General features: G+C 49.6%; 1 protein-coding gene across 1 annotated transcript; it reads right to left on the bottom strand.

Annotated features, from left to right (window-relative positions):
- Window positions 1–204: 204 nt before the first annotated feature.
- On the bottom strand, window positions 205–21,835 carry C19H16orf78 (chromosome 19 C16orf78 homolog). The gene is made up of 5 exons (XM_062176736.1): window positions 21,686–21,835; window positions 20,309–20,393; window positions 19,676–19,831; window positions 2,405–2,660; window positions 205–352 (listed from the first exon to the last, which is right to left on the bottom strand). Exons 1-5 carry the CDS (start codon window positions 21,833–21,835, stop codon window positions 205–207), a joined length of 795 nt encoding a protein of 264 aa, XP_062032720.1.
- Between the last annotated feature and the right edge of the window lie 1,931 nt (window positions 21,836–23,766).

Here is a 23,766-nt window from a genome sequence, read left to right as displayed (position 1 = left end):
GTGCATGGCTGCTGCCCTGGGCGTCGAGGACAAACCTACGGCAGCACGGTGACTCATGCAGTCATGCCTTCTCATTGTCGCCATCTGGGAGGGGCTGCGCTGAGCCTTGAGGCCCAGCTGTGGCAGGCCAGGGGCTGGCGTCTGGTGGTCAAGGGTGCGAGGGCGGGAGGGGTCTGAAGGCAGCGGGTGGAGGGGCAGAGCTTCTCAGAGAGCTATGCTGGTGGTCCGGGTGAAGACCTTCCTCGTGTCTATCTCCCCTTCCACCATGTGGGGGTGGATGTCCACGTTCAGCCCTGCGTCTCGGCACAGCTTCAGCAAGGTCCGGATGTTGTTCTTGGACAACCTCAGGTACCTGGGCAAGAGAAGACCAGAGAAGTCAGCGGCAGGTGGAGTGGCAGTGCGTCCAGTGCCACGGCACGAGTGTGGCAGAAAGCAGGAGTCCACGCGGGACCTCCTTGGGGGACGGGCTCTCCAGATCTTGGTGGAGCTGACAGAGACCCACAGGACACGGGCGCTTACGGTGGCGTCACTCCTCTAAGAATCCGCTCGTCAAGTGCCCCTCCTGGCCCCTCTCCTGGGAAGAAAGTTTCACCTCTTTGGCTCCAATCCCACTTGGGTTGTGCTCAGCTCCACTCAAGAAGTCAGTGCAGGGGCCAGTGCTGTGGCGTAGCAGGTAAAGTTGCCGCCTGCTGTGCCAGCATCCCATATGGGCACTGGTTCAAGTCCTGGCTATTCCACGTCCGATCCAGCTCTCTGCTATGGCCTGGGAAAGCAGTGGAAGATGGCCCAAGTCCTTGGGCCCCTGTACCTGTGTGGGAGACCTTATGGAGGCTACTGGTTCCCGGCTTTGGATTGGCCCAGCTCCAGCTGTTGCGGCCATCTGAGGAGTGTGCCAGCAGATGAAAGACACCTCTCTCTCTCTCTCTCTCTCTCTCTCTGCCTCTACCTCTCTGTAACTCTGCCTTTCAAATAAATACTTCTATAAAAATAAATAAATAAATAAATATCATTAAAAAAAGGAGTCAATGCAAACAAAAGCTGAGGATATAAAGGGTTCGCTTTGGGATTCTGGACTGGAAGAAAAGGCAAATTCCATCCACAGGGAGCTGGCTTGGCAGAGGATGGGCCACCCTGGTCCAAAGACTCTAGATTACATTGCCCCGTTTAAAGGGTCATTGGGGAGGAGGAAAAGGCACAGCGTGGCTGGCGCACTCTGGGGATGGGTTGTTGTGCACACCTGGGATGACACCCAGGGCAGGGGGAAGAGCCAGAGCCAGGGCCTTGGAAGAGATATTCTCTTGAAACAATGTTTAAACGATCAAAGAAGAGGCCATCTGTGCAGAACCTCCCCAGCCTCCCCCCACCCTGCCCCTCCTCTTGCAGACTGGTCCTCAACAGCCGACTTGATACCTGGTGAACCACGAGGCAGAGAGGGCCCCGCCTTCTTGGCCACAGCAACCCTGACCTTCGCCCGTCCTGGCTTTGGGATGGGCGGGGGAGGGCTCCACGCTGGACGCCCGCCGGTCGGTTCCTTGGCTGAACGCCGGGAGAGAGGCTCCCTGTCGATGGCGTCAGGCTGTGTTGCCTGCCTTCTTCCCACTGCCTCCCTGCTCTTATGGGTAGCTCTGACCCCCGCCCCAGAGTGCACACCTGGACTGCCTTTTCCCCGCCAGTTCCAGCCAACATAAACCCCTTCCTCGCTGACCCTCAAGGGTCTCCCAGCATCCAGGGATGTTCCTGAAGACCTGGATGAGCTAGTGGTTTTCCTGGGTAATTTTCTAATGGTTTCATAGACGCCATTTCTTTGAATACAGCCCCCTACCTTGGAGAGTAGGACTCCTGTCTAAATCTCTCCACCGTGGAGCCAGCTGTGTATGGGCCCGGGTCGATTAGAAGCAATCTGAAAGTCATAGCCAAATTCTACCCAGCCACGGGGCCGGCTGGTAAGGCAGTTGTTGGGGACCCAGCCTGCCCTTCTTCCAGCTGGTTAGCCATTCCACACCGCCCTTTCTTGGCCAGTCTGGGAGAAGAGCAGGGCTTGGTGACGGTTGGCAGGCATTTGAGGTTGTCTTAAACCTACAGAGCTGACTGAACTTGATGAGGACAGCTCCGTCTTCTGTCTCCCGGGATCCTCCTCTGTACAGGGTCTGAGCTTTGTCAGTTACATCTCTATAGTCATGGGTAGTGGTGAGCTGGGGAAAGGAAAGCTTGGAGTTGGGGTGGGGGTGGGGGGCAGGGGAAACTGGCTGCCTGGTGCCTGTTGGCAGCTGAGGCTTCTGGGAAACTCCAGGCTTTGGCCGTGGGAGCCCCACCCTTCTACATCCCTGGGCTCTGCTCAAAGCGTGCAGTGCCCACAGCCCGTCACCCCCAGGATGCCCCTTGCCCGCCCCACGGGGCTACGCACCTGCAGCTCAGCACCTCCTCCGGCTTCAGCATTCTCATGGACTCCACCTTGGGCTCATTGCCCTTTTCCATGAGACTCTTGAGCTTGCGTTCGTAAGTGGAGTCAGGGGTCTTGCTCGTCCAGTCTCTTATGATGGACATCCTTCGGTTGTTAAAGATGCTCTCCTGTAACATGGGGTCCAAGACGCTGCTCTGCCGACGGAATGGGTTTTGCCGCTGGGTGGACTCCAGGGAGATGTTGTCCTTGATGTCTAAGTCTGAAATTGCACCGAGTTCCCCGGGGAGTGAGACCGTGGCAGGTGGGGGAGCAGGGTGGGTTGGAAGGGGAGCGGGGCTGGAAGGGCATGGGGGCTGCAAACCATACCCGACCTCAGATGCAAACGGGGCACCACAGGATCACGGAAAGTAGAATTAAAAGGTAAGTTTACTTTGGTGACAAAAAAAAAAAAAAAAAAAAAAAACTTTTGAAATCCATGCATAGTTTTGTGTAATACACATTTCCATGAAATTTTTGAAAACCCCTCATATGCATGGATTTCAAAGCTGTTTTTCTTGCGTCAAAATAAACACTTTAATTTCATTTCCTTGAATTTTTGAAGTCCCCTAGGAGGTTATGCTTCCAAGGCTTCTGTCCATCCTCCTTGTTAGCAGTGTTGAGTTCTTTCTTCCTTGCCCCTCCCTCCTTTCTCCCTGCCTCTGCCGACTCCCCTCCCCCTCCTCCCTCTGACTGTCTTCCCTCAGTCCTCTCCTAGCCCTGCCCGAGGCGGGAAGGGGGGGATCAGAGATAAGCCTCAGCTTCTGGCTGGGTTTTGTTTTGCTTTTTAAGCTTTAGTTATTTGAAGGGCAGAGCTACAGAGAGAGGGAGAGACAGAGAACGGCCCTCCATCCACTAATTCCCTCCCTAGCTGTCCTCAATGGTGAGGGCTGAGCCAGGCCAAAGCCAGGAGCCTGGAACTCCATCTGGGTTTCCTACATGGGTGGCAGGGGCCCAGGTACTTGGGTCATCTTCCGCTGCTTTCCCAGGTGCATTAGCAGGGAGCTGGGTCAGAAGCGGAGCAGCCAGGAATCCAACCGGTGCCCACATGGGATGCGACACAGCAGGTGGTGGCTTACCCAGCTGCACCGTGGTGCGGCCCTCTCAAGCTGAGTTTCACAGGACAGTAGTTTATCAGATGGAAAAGGGAGAAGAGGAGTGCAGGGAACAGCATGGCAGGCAGGGGGAACAGCAGGTGCAAAGACACAAACATGAAGTAGGGTATGATGTGACCCCAATATGAGATTTCTACTAACGAAATACTGCTGGAGCTAGGGCTTGGAGACCTCATTTTTTTTAAATTAAAATTTTACTCAAGTATTTTTCAGATTTTTACTTATGAGAATGGAATATTTTTACATATTCCATTTCTAATGGGCACAATGAGGATAGAGAAAAACCTCTTGCCTTTTAAAAGGTATTTGTCTAGTGCACCAGCACCACAGTGGCTTATTCCTTGGTCTTTGAACTAGAATTTACACTATCAGGGAAAAATGAAAACATTTTCTTTTTAACATTTATACAAATGCTATATTCTTGGGACATACTGCATTTAACAATCTAAGGCAATTTTTGAAAAGATTTATTTATTTGGAGGTTAGAGTTATACAGAGAGAGAAGGAGAGGCAGAGAGAGAGAAAGGGGGGGGGAGTCTTCCATCTGCTGGTTCACTCCCCAAATGGCTGCAATGGCCAGAGCTGTGCTGATCCGAAGCCAGGAGTCAGGAGCTCCTCTGGGTCTTCCCACGTGGATGCAGGGGCCCAAGCACTTGGGCCATCTTCTACTGCTTTCCCAGGCCATAGCAGAGAGCTGGATAGGAAGAGGAGCAGCTGGGACTCGAACCTGCATCCATATGGGATGCCGGCACTGCAGGTGGCAGCTTTACCCACTATGCCACAGCTCCGGCCTCAATGTTAATGATGAGGGTGGTGGCGCCTCATTGTGCTCCTGTGCTCATTTAACTGAAATGACCTTAGCAGTGCATCATTAGAGTGTTTGGCCACTATTTCTGGCCTATGTTTTATGACACCTTAGCAGTTTAATTCCTAATTCACGCGGAGGTTTTATTAGTAGTCAATCCCGAATTCCATTTATTACTTTTAAATCATCTAAGACATGATCACGTAGCCCGTTCCTTTCGCTGGTTGATGTGGTAAGTTCTGATGTTAGGTATCCAGACAGTGAACTATCCTCACTCTCTGGGTCCTCATGTACTATCTGTTTTGGACACGGAATGTTTGCTGCATCTCCATACCTGCTGCACGTTTGCTAACTTTTCTTTTAGATTTCTTTACATCCATGTTGTTGTGAGATTGGCCGACTTCTTTGTGCAATAATCTCCCAGTAGGTTATGATGATTGTTCAGTTAACACAGAAATCTCTGTGCTTCGTATCCTCTGTAACAGCTGAAGTAGCCCGCGGACGGTTTGCTCTGCAAAGGTTCGGTCTGCAAACGTAGGTTTCCCATTCAGATGTAAAAGCTGTAGTTTGCTAATTGCATGCTGCATCCTCCCACGTGCTTCTTGTTCCCGTCTAAATGATCGATTTCCTACTGTAACTGTACTGTAACAGAGCTTCCCCGCATTGTACATATTATTGCCTCATCTATTTAGTTAGCCACTACATGTTTGGGGTGCATGTTTGTGTATGGTTATTACTTGTCCTCTTTAATGGTTAAAAATATCCCTCCTGGGGCTGGTGTTGTGGAGTAAAGCCACCGCCTGCAATGCCGGCATCCCACATGGGCACCAGCTCACCTCCCGGCTGCTCCACTTCCAATCCAGCTCCCTGCTAATGCACCTAGGAAAGCAGCAGAAGATGGCCCACATGTTTGGGCCCCTGCATGAAGCTCTTGGCTGGCCTGGCCAGCCCTGGCCATTGTGGCCAGTTGGGGAGTGAACCAGCAGATGGGAGACCTCTGTCTCTCTCTGTAACCCTACCTTTCAAATTAATTAATTAATTTGAAAAAAAATCCCTTCTTTACCCATGAGTTTATTTGGGCCTCAATCCCCACCTCCTGCTCATGTTTTCTTGTTATCGCTGCCTGTCCTTTTGTTTTCAATACTTCTAGATTTCCCAGATGTAAGCATGCCTCTAGATTTCTCTCTTAAATCACTGTTTTCTTTTTTTAAAGATTCACTTATTTATTTGAAAGGCAGAGTTACAGAGAGCCAAAGAGAGAAAGAGTGAAAGGGAGGGCAGTCTTCCATCCACTGGTTCACTCCTCAATTGGCCTCAATGGCCAGAGCTGCACCCATCTGAAGCCAGGAGCCAGGAGTTTTTTCCAGGTCTCCCACGTGGGTGCAGGGGCCCTAGGACTTGGGCCATCTTCCATTGTGTTCCCAGACTACAGCTGAGAGCTGTATTGGAAGTGGAGCAGCTGGGACTCGAACCGGCGCCCATATGGGATGCTGCCACTGCAGATGGCAGTGTAACTGCTATACCACAGTGCCGGCCCCAAACTGCTGTTTTCTAATTTGGTGCTTTTGCTCCCGGCCAGAGCATTTTCTGCAGATGAAGGAAGACAGGGCTGAGAAAGGCCCTGAGTATTTTTTTTTTTTTGACAGGCAGAGTGCACAGTGAGAGAGAGAGAGAAAGGTCTTCCTTTTGCCGTTGGTTCACCCTCCAATGGCCGCCGCGTCTGGCACGCTGTGGCCGGCGCACCGCGCTGATCCGATGGCAGGAGCCAGGTGCTTATCCTGGTCTCCCATGGGGTGCAGGGCCCAAGCACTTGAGCCATCCTCCACTGCACTCCCTGGCCACAGCAGAGAGCTGGCCTGGAAAAGGGGCAGCCAGGACAGAACCGGCGCCCCGACCAGGACTAGAACCCGGTGTGCTGGCGCCGCAAGGCGGAGGATTAGCCTACTGAGCCGTGGCGCCGGCCTGGCCCTGAGCATTTCTAAATCTCTTTTCTGCGTTCTGCTAGGGACCCACACGTATGTGGGCAGGGACGGGGTGAGGGGCTCTGGCTCTTCACTCTTCGCAGTCTGCAGGTGCTGTTCCCCTTCCAGGCAGATGCCAGTCTGATGCACTTTCCTCCCTAAGGAAGTTGGTCTTTCTGGCTGCAACCTTGCAAGATTTCAACAGCAAACTTCAAGAGGGTTTTCGGGACAGGCCTAGGAGGAATGAGTCTAGATTCCATGACGTCGTCCAGAAGAGGAACGGTGGCCTGGAGGGAAGCCATGACTTGCCCAGGGTCTCGCACGGAGCCCGAGGCTGCATTAGGACCCTTTATGTTGGGCAGGGTGCTCTGGGCTGGCAGCCGGTCCCTAGCGGGGAGACGGGGCCAGGGCGCTTTAGCCGTGGTGGAGAGGAGGGCTGTGTTCCAGGAGCAGGTCCTCATCGATGCAAACACACTCCCCGCTCCCCCCAGACACCTCCCTTCTGGGTCAAGGCGGGCCTCGTGTAGGAAAGAGCCCAGCGGTAGCTAACATTTGTTGAGTGACCTGTGTGCCGGGGGGTGGGGTGGGGGGGTGGTGGGGGGTGGGGGCGGGGCTCAAGGGCTTTCCGAAGTTGGGGGAGGGGAGGGGTCAGCACGGTCTCACAGCCACATCCTATGAATTGAGGGTGAGAGAGCTTGGGCCATGTGCCCAAGGTGCCCTAGCAGTCAGCTCATCATGCCTCTGCCTGGGGCTTGTCCTGGCCATTCTCCTGCATAAGAACGAGCCTAATCCTGGGTCTGCGGCTGAGCAGGGAAGCTGGGTTTCCAGTGGGCCGTGTTTGGGACTCTGCCTCTGCATGCATGGAGACAAGGTGGCTTAGGATTCTCTAGCCCTCTGGCCTGGCATCTGCAGCAGAGAAAACCAAGGGAATCCACTTTCCCCAGCTTCCCCAGGGCCACAGCCGGACTGAACTTTCTGAAGTTCAAACCCAACCTGGTAATTTCCTTTGGAAAAGTTTCAAATGACCAACCATTCGCATTCAATCCGAGTTGTGCTGTAGAAAAACTGATATGAGATTTCTGGTGTCAGCTAACCTGGGGTGACAGGGACCAGACTCATCCTTCCGCCTTAACCAGCTGACTAACTGGATACGTCACACAAAGCCATGGTTTGCAGGCCTTGGGCAGCAGGCAACACAGGGCAGAGATCCTTGTGTGAGGGGAAAGAGAAGAGGGAGCCCATGCCCACCCCAGCTCATGGCTGGGAGGGGCTGCCAAGGAGGGGAGCCCAGCAGTCAGAGAAGGGGAGGGGAGAGAGAGAGGAGACACAGTGTAAGCCGACCTTCCAGGCTGCAGTAAGAACAGGAGAAGCTGCAGAGCTGTGGAAAGGCTCCTCCCCACTGAGTGCCAATCACACCTGCAGGCAAGGAGACTGCACCTGAAGGAAGTAGTCGACCGGTGCCCTGATGCACCTGTCCTAAATACACTGGGAGCTCGCCCAGGCCTGAGCGTATGGAGGAGAGGCACAGCAGAGCAAAAGTGACCGGCACTACTGAGGTTCTAGAGATGGAAACGACAATGTCTGAAATGGAAAGTATAGGGGATGGGATCCACAGCAGGTTAGGCCTTGCATGAGAGAAAAATAGTGAACATGAAAAACTACGCAAAGAGAAAGACTGAAAGCTGTGGAATTTTAAGTGTGTGTAATCGGGGTGCCCAGAAGAAGGAGGACAAAGGAAGACTGAATCAATGATAAGGAAAAAATCTCCAAGATTGACGAGAGCTACGAACTCCAACCCCAAGCACGAGAAACAGGCAGGAAAGGGTGCTAAGACGCATCACAACCACACTGCTGACAAAGTACTGAAAGAGAGTGGAGGAAAAGGAGACGTTACAGAGACGTGAGGATGAGGAGGAGGGCAGCCAATCTCCCAGCGAAAGAAGGCGAGTCAGGAGACGGCAGAGCAGAGGGTGAGTCTGCAATGCTGCATTCCACAAAGCTACCGCTCAGGAGCAAGAGCGAGAGAACGTCTGTTAGGACACACAGAAGTTTTAATTTATCACCAATAATCCCACGCCACATGATGCATTCAAAGAAGACCTCTAGGCAGAATGAAAATGACTCAACAGAAACCCGAATTTACACAAAGGAAGGAAGAGCATTGGGAATGTTAAATATGTGGGCAAGCATAAAAGATAGTTGTTTCATGCAAACATAATAGTGCACCGCGGAGAGCTAGAATGTGTGACAACCGGAGCATGGAAATACACACTTGTAAGTGTCTTGGAAGCTAAAGGTGCGTCCTGTAAACCCTGAAGCGGTCACAAAAATACAGCTAACAAATTGAGGAAGATAATGAGAAGGATCACAGAACCTGCTCAGAACTAAAGAGAGGAAAAGAGGTGAGAGGAAGCAAGGGAGTGATGCAACCAGAAAAATACCACGATGGCAGGGTGAAGCTCCATGGGGTTGCTAGTCACATTCAGTGGAAACGATGCACACGTGTCAGTGAGAAGACTGAACTGGCCAGGTAGCGTTAATAAAAAGCAAGGCCCGATTCTATGCAGCTGTGAGAAGGTTACTTTATTAATCTTCTTTTTCCAGCTTTACTGGGGTGCATTTGAGAACATAAATTTTATGAACTAACTAACGTGTCCTGGGCAATGATCTGATACACACATCTGTTGTGCAATGATTACGACAATTACCATTCATCAACTCGTCCGTTTTGTGCACCTGTTCTTGTGAGAACAGGTGAGACCTACGCTCTTAGCAAGTTTCAAGCATACAAGGGTACTTCAAAAAGTTCACATGGAAAGTGGAACAAAAAGACAGACCTATTTTGATGCAAAAAATATTGGAAATCTGTTCACAGTTTTTTTATAACATGAATTTCCATGACCTTTTGGAAGACCCCTTGTACAATGCAGGGCTCCCTCCTCCCTCCTCCCTCCTCCCTCCTCCCTCTTCCTCTCTCGGGTTGTTCTGTCTTCATTCACTCCCCTGGTGATGGATGCTTAGTTTGTTTCCCTACCTTGGTTATTGTGAATAATACTGCAATGAACACGAGAGTGTGGAGACCTCTTTGAGATACTGATTTCATTTCTTTCAGAAACAAACTCGGAAGTGGCATTGCTAGATCATAAGGTAGTTCTATTTTAAATTTTTAAAGGAAACTCTATAATGACAATTCCCACTTAAATCCCCACCAACAGCTTACAAGGGCTCCCTTTTCTCCACATCCTTGCCAACACTTTGGAAATATTATGATATTATAATAATTTTCCAATGTTATCTTTTAGGTAATAGCCATCCTGAAAGGTGTAAGGTAATAGCATAGGGTTGATTTGCATTTCCCTGATAATTAGGGAGGTTGAGCATCTTTCATGTACCTATTCATTGGTTATCTTTTGAAAAATACCTTTATCCAGTTTTCAATCAGATTATTTCTATTTATTTAATTATTTGCCAGTGAGCTGTAAGAGTTCTTTATGTATTTGGGTAATTAACCTTTCCTCAGATGTATGATTTGCAAATCTTTTCTCCCATTCCACGGGTTGCCTCTTCATTTTGTTGCCTGCTTCCTTTGCTGTGCAGAGCTTTCCTGTGTTGCAATTGCTAAATTCTGCATTTGTTGCCTGTGCTTTTGATGTGATGTCCAAGAAATCATTTCCAAGATCAATGTCAAGGAGTTTCCCCCATGTTTTTTTAAAGAACTTTTACAGTCTCAGGGCATACACTTACATCTTCGATCCATTCAAACTTTTTTTTTTTTGACAGGCAGAGTGGACAGTGAGAGAGAGAGACAGAGAGAAAGGTCTTCCTTTGCCGTTGGTTCACCCTCCAATGGCCGCCGCGGTTGGTGCGCTGCGGCCGGCGCACCGTGCTGATCCGATGGCAGGAGCCAGGTGCTTCTCCTGGTCTCCCATGGGGTGCAGGGCCCAAGCACTTGAGCCATCCTCCACTGCACTCCCTGGCCACAGCAGAGAGCTGGCCTGGAAGAGGGGCAGCCGGGACAGAACCAGCGCCCCGACCGGGACTAGAACCCGGAGTGCTGGCGCCGCAAGGCGGAGGATTAGCCTAGAGAGCCGCGGCTGTGAGTGGTGTGAGATGGAGGTCCCATTGAATTCTCTTGTATGGGTATCCAGTTTAAATCAACGCCTAGGGAACAGACCATACTTTCCAAATATGAACTCATTGTGTAACAGTTGACTGGATTTGCATGGGTTTGTATCTGAGGTCTCTCTCTGTTCTGTCATTCTGTGTCTGTTTTTATGCCAATATCTTGTTGTTTGCATTCCCGTGGCTTTGCGGTATAGATTTAAATAATGAGATGTAATGTCTCCAACTTTGTTATTCCTCAAGATTGTTTTTTAAGGATTATTTATTTATTTGAAAGGCAGAGTTACAGAGAGGCAGAGGCAGAGGCAGAGAGAGAGAGAGAGAGAGAGAGAGAGGTCTTCCATTCAATGGTTCACTCCCCAAATGGCTGCAACGACTGGAGCTGTGCCGATCCAAAGCCAGGAACCAGGAGCTTCTTCTGGGTCTCCCACATGGGTGCAGGGCCCAAGAACTTGGGCCATCCTCCACTGCCTTCCCTGGGCCACAGCAGAGAGCTGGACTGGAAGAGGAGCAACCGGGACAGAATCTGGCGCCCCAACCGGGACTAGAACCCGGAGTGCTGGCACCACAGACGGAGGATTAGCCAAGTGAGCCGTGGTGCCAGCCTCTATTTATTTATTTTAAAATCAGAGTTACACAGAGAGAAAAGGAGAGGCAGAGAGAGAGAGAGGTCTTCCATCTGCTGGTTCACTCCCCAATTGGCTGCAACAGCTGGAGCTGCACCAATCCTAAGCCAGGAGCCAGGAACTTCTTCCGGGTCTCCCACACGGATGTAGGGACCCAAGCACTTGGGCATTTTTCTGCTGCTTTCCCAGGCCATAGTAGAGAGCTGGATAGGAAGTGGAGCAGCCGGGTCTCGAACCAGTGTCCATGTGGGATGCTGGCACTGCAGGCGATGGCTTTACCCGCTATAGCACAGCACTGGCCCCTAGATTTTTTTTTCATTCAGTTGACAAATACCATTGGTATTTTGGTAAGAAGTACATTGAACTTATAGCTTTATTTTGGACATTTTGACAATATGAATTTTTTCAGTATGTGAACACAGAATATCTTTCCATTTACTGTATGTGTCTTCTTCAATTTCCTTCACCAATGTCTTATAGTTTTTAGTGTAAAAATTTTGTGTCTCCTTGGGTACATTTATTCCTAAGTATTTCATTGTTGCTGATGCTATTGTGTAGGGAACTGCTTTTCTTATTTTCTTTTCAGCGAGTTTGGCATTAGTGTAAAAAAACACAATGATTTTTCTTTTTTTTAAACTTTAGCAAGTATTTATTTTTTTCTTTTTAACTTTTATTTAATAAATATAAATTTCTGAAGTACAACTTTTGAATTATAGCAGCTTTTCCCCCATAACCTTCCTCCCACCTGCAACCATCCCATCTCCAACTCCCTCTCCCATCCCATTCTTCATCATGATTCATTTTCAATTATCTTTATATACAAAAGATCAACTTAGTATATACTAAGTAAAGATTTCAACATATGCACCCACAAAGACACACAAAGTATAGAGTACTGTTTGAGTAGTAGTTTTAGCATTAATTCTCATAGTATAACACATTAAGGACAGAGGTCCTACATGGGGAGCAGGTGCACAGTGACTCCCGTTGTTGATTTAGCAATTGAAACTCTTATTTATGATGTCAGTAATCACCTGAGGCTCTTGTCATGAGCTGCCAAGGCTATGGAAGCCTCTTGAGTTCACCAACTCCAATCTTATTTAGACAAGGCCATATTCTAAGTGGAAGTTCTCTCCTCCCTTCAGAGAAAGGTACTGCCTTCTTTGATGGCCTGTTCTTTCCACTGGGATATCACTCACAGAGACCTTTCATTTAGGTCATTTTTTTGGGCCACAATGTCTTGGCTTTCCATGTCTGTGAAACTCTCATAGGCTTTTTAGCCAGATCCGAATGACTTAAGGGCTGATTCTGAGGCCAGAGTGCTGTTTAGGGCTTTTGCCATTCTATGAGTCTTCTGTCACAATGATTTTTCTATGTTGATTTTGTATCCCACAACTAAGTGTTCCTTTTTCAATTTTTTAGAAAAAAAAATGAAAATTATTGGTATTAATTCTTGTGACAGGACTTCAAAAAGTTCATGGAAAATACACAATCTCTTTTGATTTCATTTTCCACAACTTTTTGAAGCTCTCTTGTATTTAAATATTCACTAGAATTCACCAGTGACAGCATGAGGCTTTTCTTTGGTAAGAGCTTTTTGAAATTACTAATTCAATCCACTTACTTTGTATCAGTATGTTCAGATTTTCTGTGTGTTCATGATTCAGTCTTGGAAGGTTATGTATGTCTGAAGATGTATCCATTTCTTCTAGGTTATCTGATTTATTCTTACTTGATTGTGCGGTCTCATCTTTGATGATTCTTTGTACTTTTGTGGTATCTGCTGGAATATTTCCTTTATTGATTTATTCATTTAAAAATGTATTTAAAAGCCAGAACACTAGAAAGGAGAGGGAGGGAAGGGGAAAGAGAGAAAGACACACACACACACACATACACACCCAGAGAGAGAGAGAGAGAGAGAGAGAGAGAGAGGGATCTTCCGTTCACTGGTTCATTCTCCAAATGTCTGCAACAGTCAGGGCTGGGCAAGGCTGAAGCCAGAAGCCAGGAACAGCACCTGTGTCTCCCACATGGGAGGCAGGTGCCCAAGTTCCTGAGCCATCATCCGCTGCTGCCTTCCCAGGTGCATTAGCGGGGAGCTTGATGGGTAGCAGAGCAGCCAGAACTCGAACCGGCACTATGACAGGGGATGCTGGCGTTGTCAAAAGTGACAGCTTGGCCTGCCGCACCACAATGCCTGCCTCCTAGTGTAATACGTCCTCTTTCATTTTATTTAAGTCCTCTCTCTTCTTTCCCGGTTAGTCTAGCCGAACATTTATCCATCTTGCTTATTTCTTGATCAGTTCATTTTTTTCTGTTCTTTTTCTAGCCTCTAGTACATTGGTTTATTTTCTAATCTCTATTGCTTCTTTCCTTCTAGCAACTTTGGGCTTGGTTTGTTCTTTTTCTGGTTCCTTGAGTTGCAAAGTTAGGTTACTTATTTGAAGTTCTTTTCTAAAAATATATGGTTAGCTGAGAGGCAGAGAATGAGAATTCCTATTCACTGGTTCATTCCCCAAATGCCTACAATGGCCAGGCCTTGGCCAGGGCTGAAGCTGGGAGCCAAGAACTCAGTCCCATCTGCACATGGAATCCACAGCAGGAATCCAGTTGCTCCATCCTTCGCTGCTGCCACCCAGAGTCTGCACTGGCAAGAACCCGGAACAGGAGCTGGGGCTGGGAATTGAACCCAGGTACTCAATGTGGGATGCAGGCATTTTATCTGCTAGGCTGAACATCCACTTCCCTCTTCTCTTAGCGTAGGCACCTCAGAGGAAAGGTAAAAATTATCCTCTTCGAAATGCTTTTACCATGTCTCCTAAAGATTGGGATCTTGTATTTCCATTTTCATTTTCAAGATATTTTTTGATTCATGTTTCGCTTTCTGGTTTGACTTCCAGTGGCTGTCCAGGAGTGTGTTGCCTAATTTCCACATATTTTTAACCTCCTACTCTTGCTTTCATGCTATTGTGATCAGAAAAGATATTGGATGTGATTTCAATCTTTTTGACTTTGTTAAGACTTGCTTTGTAGTCTAGCATAAAGGCTCTTTTTTTTCCTTAAAATTTATTTATTTGAAAGGAAGAGAGAGAGATTTTCTATCTGCTTGTTCACTCTTCAAGTGGCTGCAACAGCCAGGGCTAGGCCAGGTTGAAGACACGAGCCAGGAGCTTCATTTGTGTCTCTCATGTGGGTGCAGGGCCCAAGGACTTGGGTCATCTTCTGCTGCTTTTCCCAGGTGCATTGGCAGGGAGCTGGATTGGAAGTGGAGCAGCTATGACTTGAACCGGCACTCCAATGGGATGCTAGTGTGGCAAGTGGTGGTTTAATGCATGGCCCCAGGCTGTGTCTTGAAGAGTGCTCCAGGTGTGCTCAGTACGCATGCGTGTGCTGCTGCTGTTGGATGGGGGTGCTGTATATGCACGTGTCTATTAGGTCCATTTGGTCTACAGCGTTCAGATCTGCTGTCTAGTTGATTTCCTGTCTGGATGATCAATTTTTTTCTGAAAGTTGGATATTAAAGTTTCCTGTTAGTATTGCATTGCTATTTATTACTCCTTTCAGTTGTTATTTTTCGTTTTGCGTATTTAGGTACATCAATGTTTATATTGATATTAAGTGCATAATTATTTATAATTGTAATTCCCTCTTGATGAATTGCCTCATTACTGTGATACAATGACCTTGCGTGTTGGATACAACTATTCTGTCTGATGGAAGCATAGCCACCCCTGCTTTCCTTTGGTTCTCATTTGAATGGGATCTCTTTTTTCATCAATTTACTATCAGCCCATGTGTGTCCCTAAAGATGGATTTTCTTGGGAACAGCACATAGTTGGATTTCATTCTTATATGCACTCGGCTACCATATCTGGTTTGATTAAAGAATTTAATCCACTTACACTTAAAGTAGTTACTGATAGGCAAGAGCTTACTCCTGCCACTTTACTTGTTTTATGAGTGTTTCCTTGTTCCTATTTGTCCTGTTGTCTTTGTGATTTAATGACTTTCTGTGGTGGTATGCTTTGATTCATTTCTTAGTTTTTTGTATGTCTATTACAGGATTTGCTCAGTGGTCACCATGAGGCTTATAAGAAATTTCACATAGTTATAAAATCCTGTTTTAAGCTGCTACAAGTTAACTTTGATCATATACAAAAAATTTACTTCTCCTCTCTTTTTATGTTACCACTGCTATAATTTACATATTTTATAGTGTGCATCCATGAAGTTATTATAGTTATTTTTGATATATTTATTTTTAAACATCTATAGTAGATTTGAAAGTTATTTGCACACCACCATTACAATATTAGAGAGTGCTGAGTTTGACTATATATCTTCCTTGTACCAGTAAGTTTCATACATTCGCGTGCTGTGTCCTCTTGTTTCAGCTTGAGAAGCTGCGTCCAGTATTTCTCAGAAGGCAGGGCGAGCAGCGATGAGGCCTCTCGGCTCTGGCTTGTTGGGGAGCTTTGCTCTCATCCCTTCATCTCTGCAGGACAGTTTGATGGGGTGCGGTATTCTTGGCTGGCAGGATTTTCTCCTTCCTATGTTTTAAATACATCGTCCTACTGTTTTCAGGCCTGCAAGACTTATTTTTTTCAAAAAACACATTTCTTTGAGAATTGGAGATACAGAGAAGAGAAAGAGAAGGAGAGAGAGAGAGAAGGAGAGAATCTTCCATCCACACTAGTTCACACCCTAAAAGGGCATGTTACCCCTTTCCCTCCTCCCCCTCCCCCCCCCCACTGTGGGAGATCTGCTCATGGTCTCTCTCCCTCCCGCCCTCTCTCTCTCTCTCTCTCTTTCTCCACCTGCAAAATGAGAACTAGATAAGTGAAAGGCCTCCAAGGCTTCTGGAGAGCCCCTGGTGCCAAGTTCCTTTGGCAACCAGACCAGATAAAACCCCAGCCCTGTGGCCCACCCTGTGCACCGTCTCTGAAGAGACTGTCACCACCTCTTTGCTTCAGTAAAGCAACCTGTCTCTGTTGAGGTCGGCTCCGTCTGCTTTTCTGTCTCTCCTTTCTAGGGATATGAAAGGCCAGAACCCTGAGCTATCCCGAACCTAACACACTCCAAAAGGCTGCAATGCCTGGGCCTGAGCCAGGCCAGATCCAGGAGCCAGGAACTTCATCGGGGTCTCCCATGCAGATGAAGGGGCCCAAGGACTTGGGCCATCTTCCACTGCTTTCCCAGGCGCATTAACAGGGAGCTGGATGAGAAGTGGAGCAGCTGGGCTTCCAAATGGGACCTGTATGATATGCCAGTGTCCCACAGGCTTTGGCTTTGCCTGCTAGGCCATGATACCACAGACCTGCAAGATTTCTGCTGAGAAATCTGATGATAGACTTTAAGGAGTTCCTTTGTATGTGATGTGTTGATTTTCTGATGCTTTCAAAATTCTTTTATTTTTGACAATTGAATTTTAATGGCCTCTATATAGATGCTTTTGTGTCCAAACTTTTTGTGGTATTTTGGGCCTCACAAATCTGGATATCCATAATCCTTCCCTGATTTGGGGAGTTTTCCATATTCATTTGTTTAAGTAGACTTCCAGTTCCTTCCTTCCTTCCTCCCTCCCTCCCTCCCTCCCTCCCTCCCTTCCTCTTCCTCTCTCTCTCTCTCCACCCCCCTCTCATTTGCTTCTTCTTCTCAGATGCCCATGGTGCAATAAAGGCTTCACTGGATGATTTCTCACAAGTCCTGAAGGCTGTCTTTATCCATTCTAATCCTTTTGTTTCATTTTACGTCCCTGCTGGGTCATTTTAATTGACTTGTCTTTGAACTCAGATTCTTCTGTCTGATGAAGCCTACTATTGAAGCATCTTATTAAAATTTTCAGTACGAATTTTTTTTTTCACATTCTTGATTTTTGCGTGGGAGTTTTAAAGGTTTCTGTTTATTTGTTGCATTTTAAATTTTAAGTATTGTCTTCTTAATTTGATTTAGTTTTCTATTTTCTTGTAGTTCACTGGCCTCTTTTAAGAGGATTATTCTGAATTCTTTGTCAGTCATTTCATAAATCTCTATTTCTTTAGGGTCAGTTATTGGAGCTTTGTTAACTTCCTCTGGTGGTGCCATGAAGAAATTCACTTCAAAGACAAAAATAAGTTACAAAGCCCCACGTGGCAGCCACGGAGGCTGGAAGCCGTGGGATGCTATTATGGTGGAAGAAGATCAGGGTTAAACCACGCTAACGGTAGTGAAAATGAAGAGGAAGGAAAAGAGACTTAAAATATTAAGGAGGCGGAGGCTAGGAATCGGAATTGGTCCTGCAAGGTGGGTAGGGATCTCTGGCTCTCTCTCTTGAGCTGCTACACTGCTAATGCCATACTGGAGATGGTGCACACAACAGGAGCCACACGGAGTTTGCCAAGCCTGACTCAATCCACGTTAGCATGGTGAGCTGGGTGTGTAAGAGCCTCCACGCTCTCCCTAGGGGCTGCTTTGTCTTGAACTTGTCTCCCAACCCATACCCTCACCACTCACCTTATGCCTCTTGCCAGCCTGCACAGGAAGGTCCCCTGGCTGTACCCACACTCAGCCCTGGGTGCCACACCTGGACACTCTGGAGGTTCCTGGATGTCTGCAACGTGCAGCTGCACTTGAGCTGGCCCCTTGTCTGTCCCCAAGTGACCGCTGGCTGTATTCCATTAGGAGAAACAAGGCTTCTCCCTCGCTCACTCTTGGGTGGTAGGGAGGAGAAGAAGGGGCAGCAAAAAATGCAACAGCTGTCAAGTCAGCCTGCTCTCCCCACAGCCTTGTGCACGAAGACGAAAACAATGACTTCATCCACTGGTCTGAGTTTCTTTTAGGGAAGGAAAGACCTTCAGACAAATATCTCGATAGACTTGCATTGAGTGCAGAATGAGACCAATGAAACAGAGATCTTGCCAAGTTAGAGAGCCGACAGGAGTGGGTGGGGTGAGGAAAGCCGAGGAGAGGGAAGGGGGTAGAGAGAGGAAGAAGAGAGCTGGGGGGGGGCAGGGCAGGGGTGCGGAAGCGGGGTGCTCTGGGCACGGATTTAAGGAAGCACTTGCTCTCAGGCTCAAGTAGCTGCAGCATGGACAGCTGAGTGAGGGCACCTCCTTAACTTCTGGCCCTGAGTGCTTGTCTCATCCGGGTCCCTGCGTTTCAGTTGAGTTAGGCTATGCCAGACCCTATGCCAAACACCAGAGATGACGTCCCCCAGGGAACAGGCAGCCTGGGAAAATCTCCCAGAGGGCAGTGGACAAAGGACCAGGTTTGGGGAGTGCCCTCTGCTCCCCTGAAATGTTCAGGAAGCTCTGGCTACACACAGCGAGGCTTCCTGGGAGAGGCTCCCAGAGAAACAAGGGCAGTGGGGCTGTTGTGGGCCTGGGTGGGCAGGGAGCAGGGAGCGGCGTGCAGTGCTGGAGGTGAGACCCCCAGCAGCTCCAGGACCCGCGAGGCCCAGGATTTGGGAGCCACGTGGAAAAGGCATGGGGCTTCCCAGAGGGCATAAGCTAATAGGGTTTTATTTTGAATAAGCTTTTTTTTTTTTTTTTGGAAAAGTGATGGATTTACAGAAGAACTACACAGAGAATAAAAAGCATTCCTGTTTCCCGTGACTCAGTTTCCCTGGACGTTCACTCCGTGTAAGGCCACGGCCCGTTTGTCAACTACGAAATGAGCACTGGAGCGTTCCAGAGCCTGTGCGGATGCTGCCAGGTTTTCTACTGTAGGGCTGTTCTAGGACTCAGTCCAGGATCCTGCGCTGCCAATTATATTTAAATTTGACAGGCAAGTGGCTACAGTTTGGTTACAACGACTTCATTGTATTAAATGAAAAGAGGGAAAATAGGATTTTTTTATTGGGCACAAGGGGGGCAATTTTATAGACGAGAGCTGGCAACTCAGGCTCAAAGACTCTTGTCTGCTTTTCCCGCGAGCTAAATGGATTCCAGCTTTCTCTGATCTCAGGAGGCCACGCACAAGCAATGCCTCTGCACTTCCTGCGCCGTGGCTCCGCCCACCCGGAATTGGGCGGCATCTTGGCTTAGAGGGAGACACTGGCATTTTTTGAGCACCTCTTTCGTGTCGGGCTGAGGGCTTCATGTATCTCATTCGGCCACAGCCCCGTTATTTGACCTTGGGGCTGGTTACGCTATTGTCCCATTTTACAGATGAGGAGCCCAGAGGTGACTTGACGGGGACTGACCAACTCTGAGCTTCCGCAGTGGTGGAGCCAGACTGGGCAGGTCTCTGGACCCGAGGGTCTGGCATATCCTAAGCCCACCTATTCCTAGGTGTGAGCACCCCCTGCAGGTTCCAGACCAGTGGGAGTGGTACCACCTGTAACAGACCTTGCCACAGTATCTGGAAGAGTTACCTAACATGGAAGCCGTGAGATCAATGCGACAGAACTGACTTGGGGAACCTGGGGTGCATGGGGCTTCCGGAGAAGACAGCACCCAGGAGTGGGCGGATCCCTGGCTGGCCAGGTGTGACCTCTGAGGAGCCTCCATGGGGGTGGGGGACAGTCTCTGACTCCGGTCTCTGACTGTGGTTAGATTTATCTGGATGCTGCGGCCCCCAGGCAGGATGGAGGGGGCTGGTGTCCCATGCCAAGGCAGATCCCTTACCAGATTTCCTGGCATTGTCCTTGGAGAAGGTGCCAGACACGGTGCTGAGATGTCTTCCCTTCTGGTCTACACTGAAGAGTCTTCGGGTGGCCACAGAGCTCTCCTCCCTCTTGGAGTTTTGCCTCGAGGTCTTGGAGGGAGAGGAGAAGTTAGAGCCTGATCCTAGGCCTGCCTCGGCCCTCCCCCCCAAACGGAGCCCCCTCAAGGTTTTACCGAAATGCAGGCAAGGGTGAGCAAGAGGAGACATGCTCTGGACCCCAGACGGTAGGGGCAGAGGTTGCCTTTGAGGGGCTCGCGTGCTCCTGCCCCTCTGCCCCACCCCACACCCTGGTGTGTCTCAGAGGGAGGCCACGAGGGGCCCAGCCCAGCTCTTGCAGGCAGTTGGGTGTGGGGCCTGTGGCCTTTCTCCCTGGACGGCTTAGAGGGTAGAACGGTGGGAGAGGAAAGAGGTAGCAGGTGCCCAGAGGAAACTGACTGATGTGACGTCACGGCTCACTGGGCGGAGGATGGACAGGGCTGGGGGAGGGCACGAGTTGGCTAAATGGGGGGGTGGAGGGGGCAGTGTATTTCTGGGCCCTGTGCTGGAGGAATGGGGACCTGGTGGGCTGGCTGGGGCGCTCACCTTGCCGGGGCCTCCCTTTTGTCTCGAGATGCCTTTGCCCTTCTTCTGTTCCTTCCCACCTGCTTTGGGGGACGTCTCCTTCTTGTTCTTTTGTTTCTGAAAAGACAGGTGAGGTGAGCCCTGCAGGTGCTCCTGTAGGCTCCTCCCACCCTCCCCCACCCGAGGAGGAGGAGGAGGAGGAGGAGCTCCCTGGTGAGTGGACCGTACCCCTGCACCCCCAGCTTTTAGCCCACACTCTAAGTGCTGCAGTGCCCTCCACTGCCTGCTGCCTGCGGGGGTCTTCTGGGGTCCCTGTCCCTGTCTCTGTCCCCAGAGCAGCCTCCCACCCCTCAGGCCTGGTCTGGTCCCTCTCGACCTCAGAATCCATCACTAGTTCTCTACCCGCTCTGTGTGGGACCCCTCCTCAGCCCAGGAGGAATTCCTCGCAGCCTCCCAGGGGCCTTTCTGGCTGTGATTTTTCTGCTGGGCTGTGATGGGCTACCGAGCTTTCCTGCTGACTTGGACACTGCTGAGCAAGTAGTGGTGGCTTTGGGGAACTGGCCAACCCTGCCGTGAACTTGGGAATCAGGAAAATCTGACTTTGAACCTTGCCCCGTCCTTTCGTAACCCTGTGACCTTAGGAAAATGACTTTTAGTCTCTCAGTCTCCTTTCCCTTCAGGAGGTGACCGGGCTGCCTGCCCCTGCCTTGGAGCCTGGCTGGGGGCCTGGCCCGCGGTAAGTCTGGGCTGTGTGCTGAGCGCCGTCGTCAGCAAGGCCATCGCTCACCCCTTTCACGTGGGGTTCGAGGAGTCAAGTTCAGGGGCATCCTCTGTAGAGGACACCACTTTGCAGAGCTGTGGCTGTAGCTCTGGGAGGAAGGTTGGAACCGGCTCGGATGCAGGGTAGAAGGGAGGAGGTGTGTTGGTAGGATCCTGGGTGGGGACAGTGGTAACAGGAACTGAAGTGGCCCCTGACTCTGGGGCCACTATAGAGGGAGGTGGCTGGAGATGGTGGGAAGAGTCCCATCCTCCCAGTAGGGACACCCCGGAAACCACTGCCCCTCGACCCCTCTAGAATGTCGATGCAGGCGACAGTCCTCATGGCTTAAACTGCTCTTTGCTGCTTTCTTCTTAGACATCAGAAAACCTGCACCTGTGAATTCTGTACCCCTGACCCACTGCGAGGCGAATCTTCTCTCTGCCCCTGGTCAGTTTTGCAAAGGACCTGGGAGCCTACCTTTGATGAGTGACAGCAAACAGACTTCCGGTTCCTATGCACCACCTCTCAACCCCCTCCCACCAGCCGCCCTCCGTACTTAGCACCCCTCCAGTGCTCTGTTTCAGGGGCACTGGGTTCTCACGCTCCCCACTTCCGCAGGAGTCCTGAGACTTCCCGCGGCCACACCCACCTGCAGAGTCTGCTTCCTCCTCCCCTGCCTGCGCTCCAGCCACTCCAGCACCCGAGTGAGGTCGGACATGCGCCGCTCCTCCGCTGTCTTCCACAGGGACTTCCACTCGGTGGGCATGAGGCTCTTGGGGTTCACCGGCTCCTCTGACATCCTGGGGGCTGGGCCTCTCTGGCTGTCTCGATGCCTCTGTCACAGCTCGCTGGTCTGGGAGGGGAGGTGTGACCTTCAGATGTGAACACAAAGAGCAGAGTGAGCAGAGCAGCTGTGACTTGCCCTGAAGGGTGGGTGATGTGGGAGTGATTGTGAGGTCACCGTGCAGGGGGGACACAGGACGCCTCCCATGCTCCCCCACTGCCACTGCCCCCGTCACACCTCCTCTATGGCCTCCTAGCTCTACTTCTGCAGAGATCTTGCCATAAAATCTCAGCTCAAGTGTCTCCCTTTCTCAGTGGTTCCCTATTGCTTCACAAAAAAAAATCCAAATTCTTTAGCTTAGCATCTTTGTTTCCCATGGCATATCTCAATTAAAGTGAATTTTTTTTTTTATTTTGGACAGGCAGAATTGGACAGTGAGAGAGACAGAGAGAAAGGTCTTCCTTCCATTGGTTCACCCCCCAAATGGTTGCCACGGCCGGGGCGCTGCGCCGATCCGAAGCCAGGAGTCAGGTGCTTCCTCCTGGTCTCTCATGCGGGTGCAGGGCCCAAGCACTTGGGCCATCCTCCACTGCCTTCCCGGGCCACAGCAGAGAGCTAGACTGGAAGAGGAGCAACCGGGATAGAATCCAGCGCCCCAACCAGGACTAGAACCCGGGGTGCCGGCACTGCAGGCAGAGGATTAGCCAAGTGAACCGTGGTGCCTGCCAGAAGTGTTTTTTTTTTTTTAAAGATTCATTTATTTATTTGAAAAGCAGAGTTACAGAAAGAGAGAGAGAAAGAGAGAGAGAGAGAGAGATCTTCTATCTGCTGGTTCACTGCTCAAATGGCCACAACAGCTGGGCTGAGCTAGCTCAAAGCCAGGAGCCTGGAACTCTACCCGGTCTCCCACAAGGATGGCAGGAGCCCAAGTACTTGGACCATCCTCTGCTGCTTCCCCAGGTGCGTGAGCAGGAAGCTGGATTGGAAGTGGAGCAGCCGGGATTTGAACTGGTGCTCATATGGAATGTTGATGTTGCAGGCAGAGGTATTGAAGTAGCACCTTGACAGTAGGGACTCCATTTTGGAGAACCTGAGACTCCATTCTAGGAAGGTGCCCCCCCCACACCGTGAGACTCTGGTCTGAAACTATGATCTAAAACAGTTGAACAATAGCAGTCTACTACATCACACTTGGCAGAGCTCAGAAACCCCTACCATGATCACTCAAGCTTGGAAGTGAGTAGGCTACACCTGGGTTAATAATAAAAATGTAATTTGTCTATGTCCTACATATGATTAAAACCAATACCTGGATTAATGTCAAGATTATAATTGAAATTGTTAAGATTGTAACTGGTATTGTGAAGATTATAATTGATACTAGTTTTGCATAGGTTTTAGGTCAGCTTGACCCCAGTAACCATGTATTTCCCCCGATCCTAGCAACCATGTATTCCCCTCCCGATTTTGTGGTGTTTGCCTTTATAAACCCTGTTGCTTTGGGCTTCAGGGTCGAGAGTTCTTTAGGGCATGAGCCCACTCTCCACTGCCGGCAATAAAGGAGCATCGAATTTTATCAATGTGTGGAGCTCCTTTGTTTGCACTCACTAAGGTACAACAGTATAACCTCTGTACCTCAATGCCGGCCCCTAGAAGGACATTGTTATCAGCTCAATTACTCAATTATCAGACACCTGCTATGTGCCTGGCACTGTGCTGGGGACCCGAGGCAGGATAAAAACAGGCTCAGCTCTCCTAAAACCTATGGGCTAGAAAGACAAGTCAGCAGCAGATTACCTTGCGAGGTATCACAAAAACTGAAGTGAGTCTAGGATGGCTGTGGCCTTGGACGTAGAATCGGGCAGGTGGTGAATGGTCACATTGAGCACTGAGCTAAACCGGATGTCGGCTTCAGCTGGGCTGCTGTGCTCTGCGTGCTGGCCTGT

This window comes from Lepus europaeus, chromosome 19 (assembly GCF_033115175.1).
Source record: "Lepus europaeus isolate LE1 chromosome 19, mLepTim1.pri, whole genome shotgun sequence".
NCBI classification, from domain to species: Eukaryota; Metazoa; Chordata; class Mammalia; order Lagomorpha; family Leporidae; genus Lepus; species Lepus europaeus.
Note: the sequence above shows the minus strand (reverse complement) of the source record. Positions and strands in the feature narration are given on the sequence as shown.

Coding starts and splice junctions, on each gene's coding strand:
- C19H16orf78 (XM_062176736.1), bottom strand. CDS start 21,835: ATGTCAGAGGAGCCGGTGAACCCCAAGAGCCTCATGCCCACCGAGTGG. Junction 2,661..19,675: donor GGACAATGCCAGGAAATCTG/GTAAGGGATCTG, acceptor GTGCAATTTCAG/ACTTAGACATCAAGGACAAC. Junction 353..2,404: donor GAGGAGGTGCTGAGCTGCAG/GTGCGTAGCCCC, acceptor TCTCTTGCCCAG/GTACCTGAGGTTGTCCAAGA.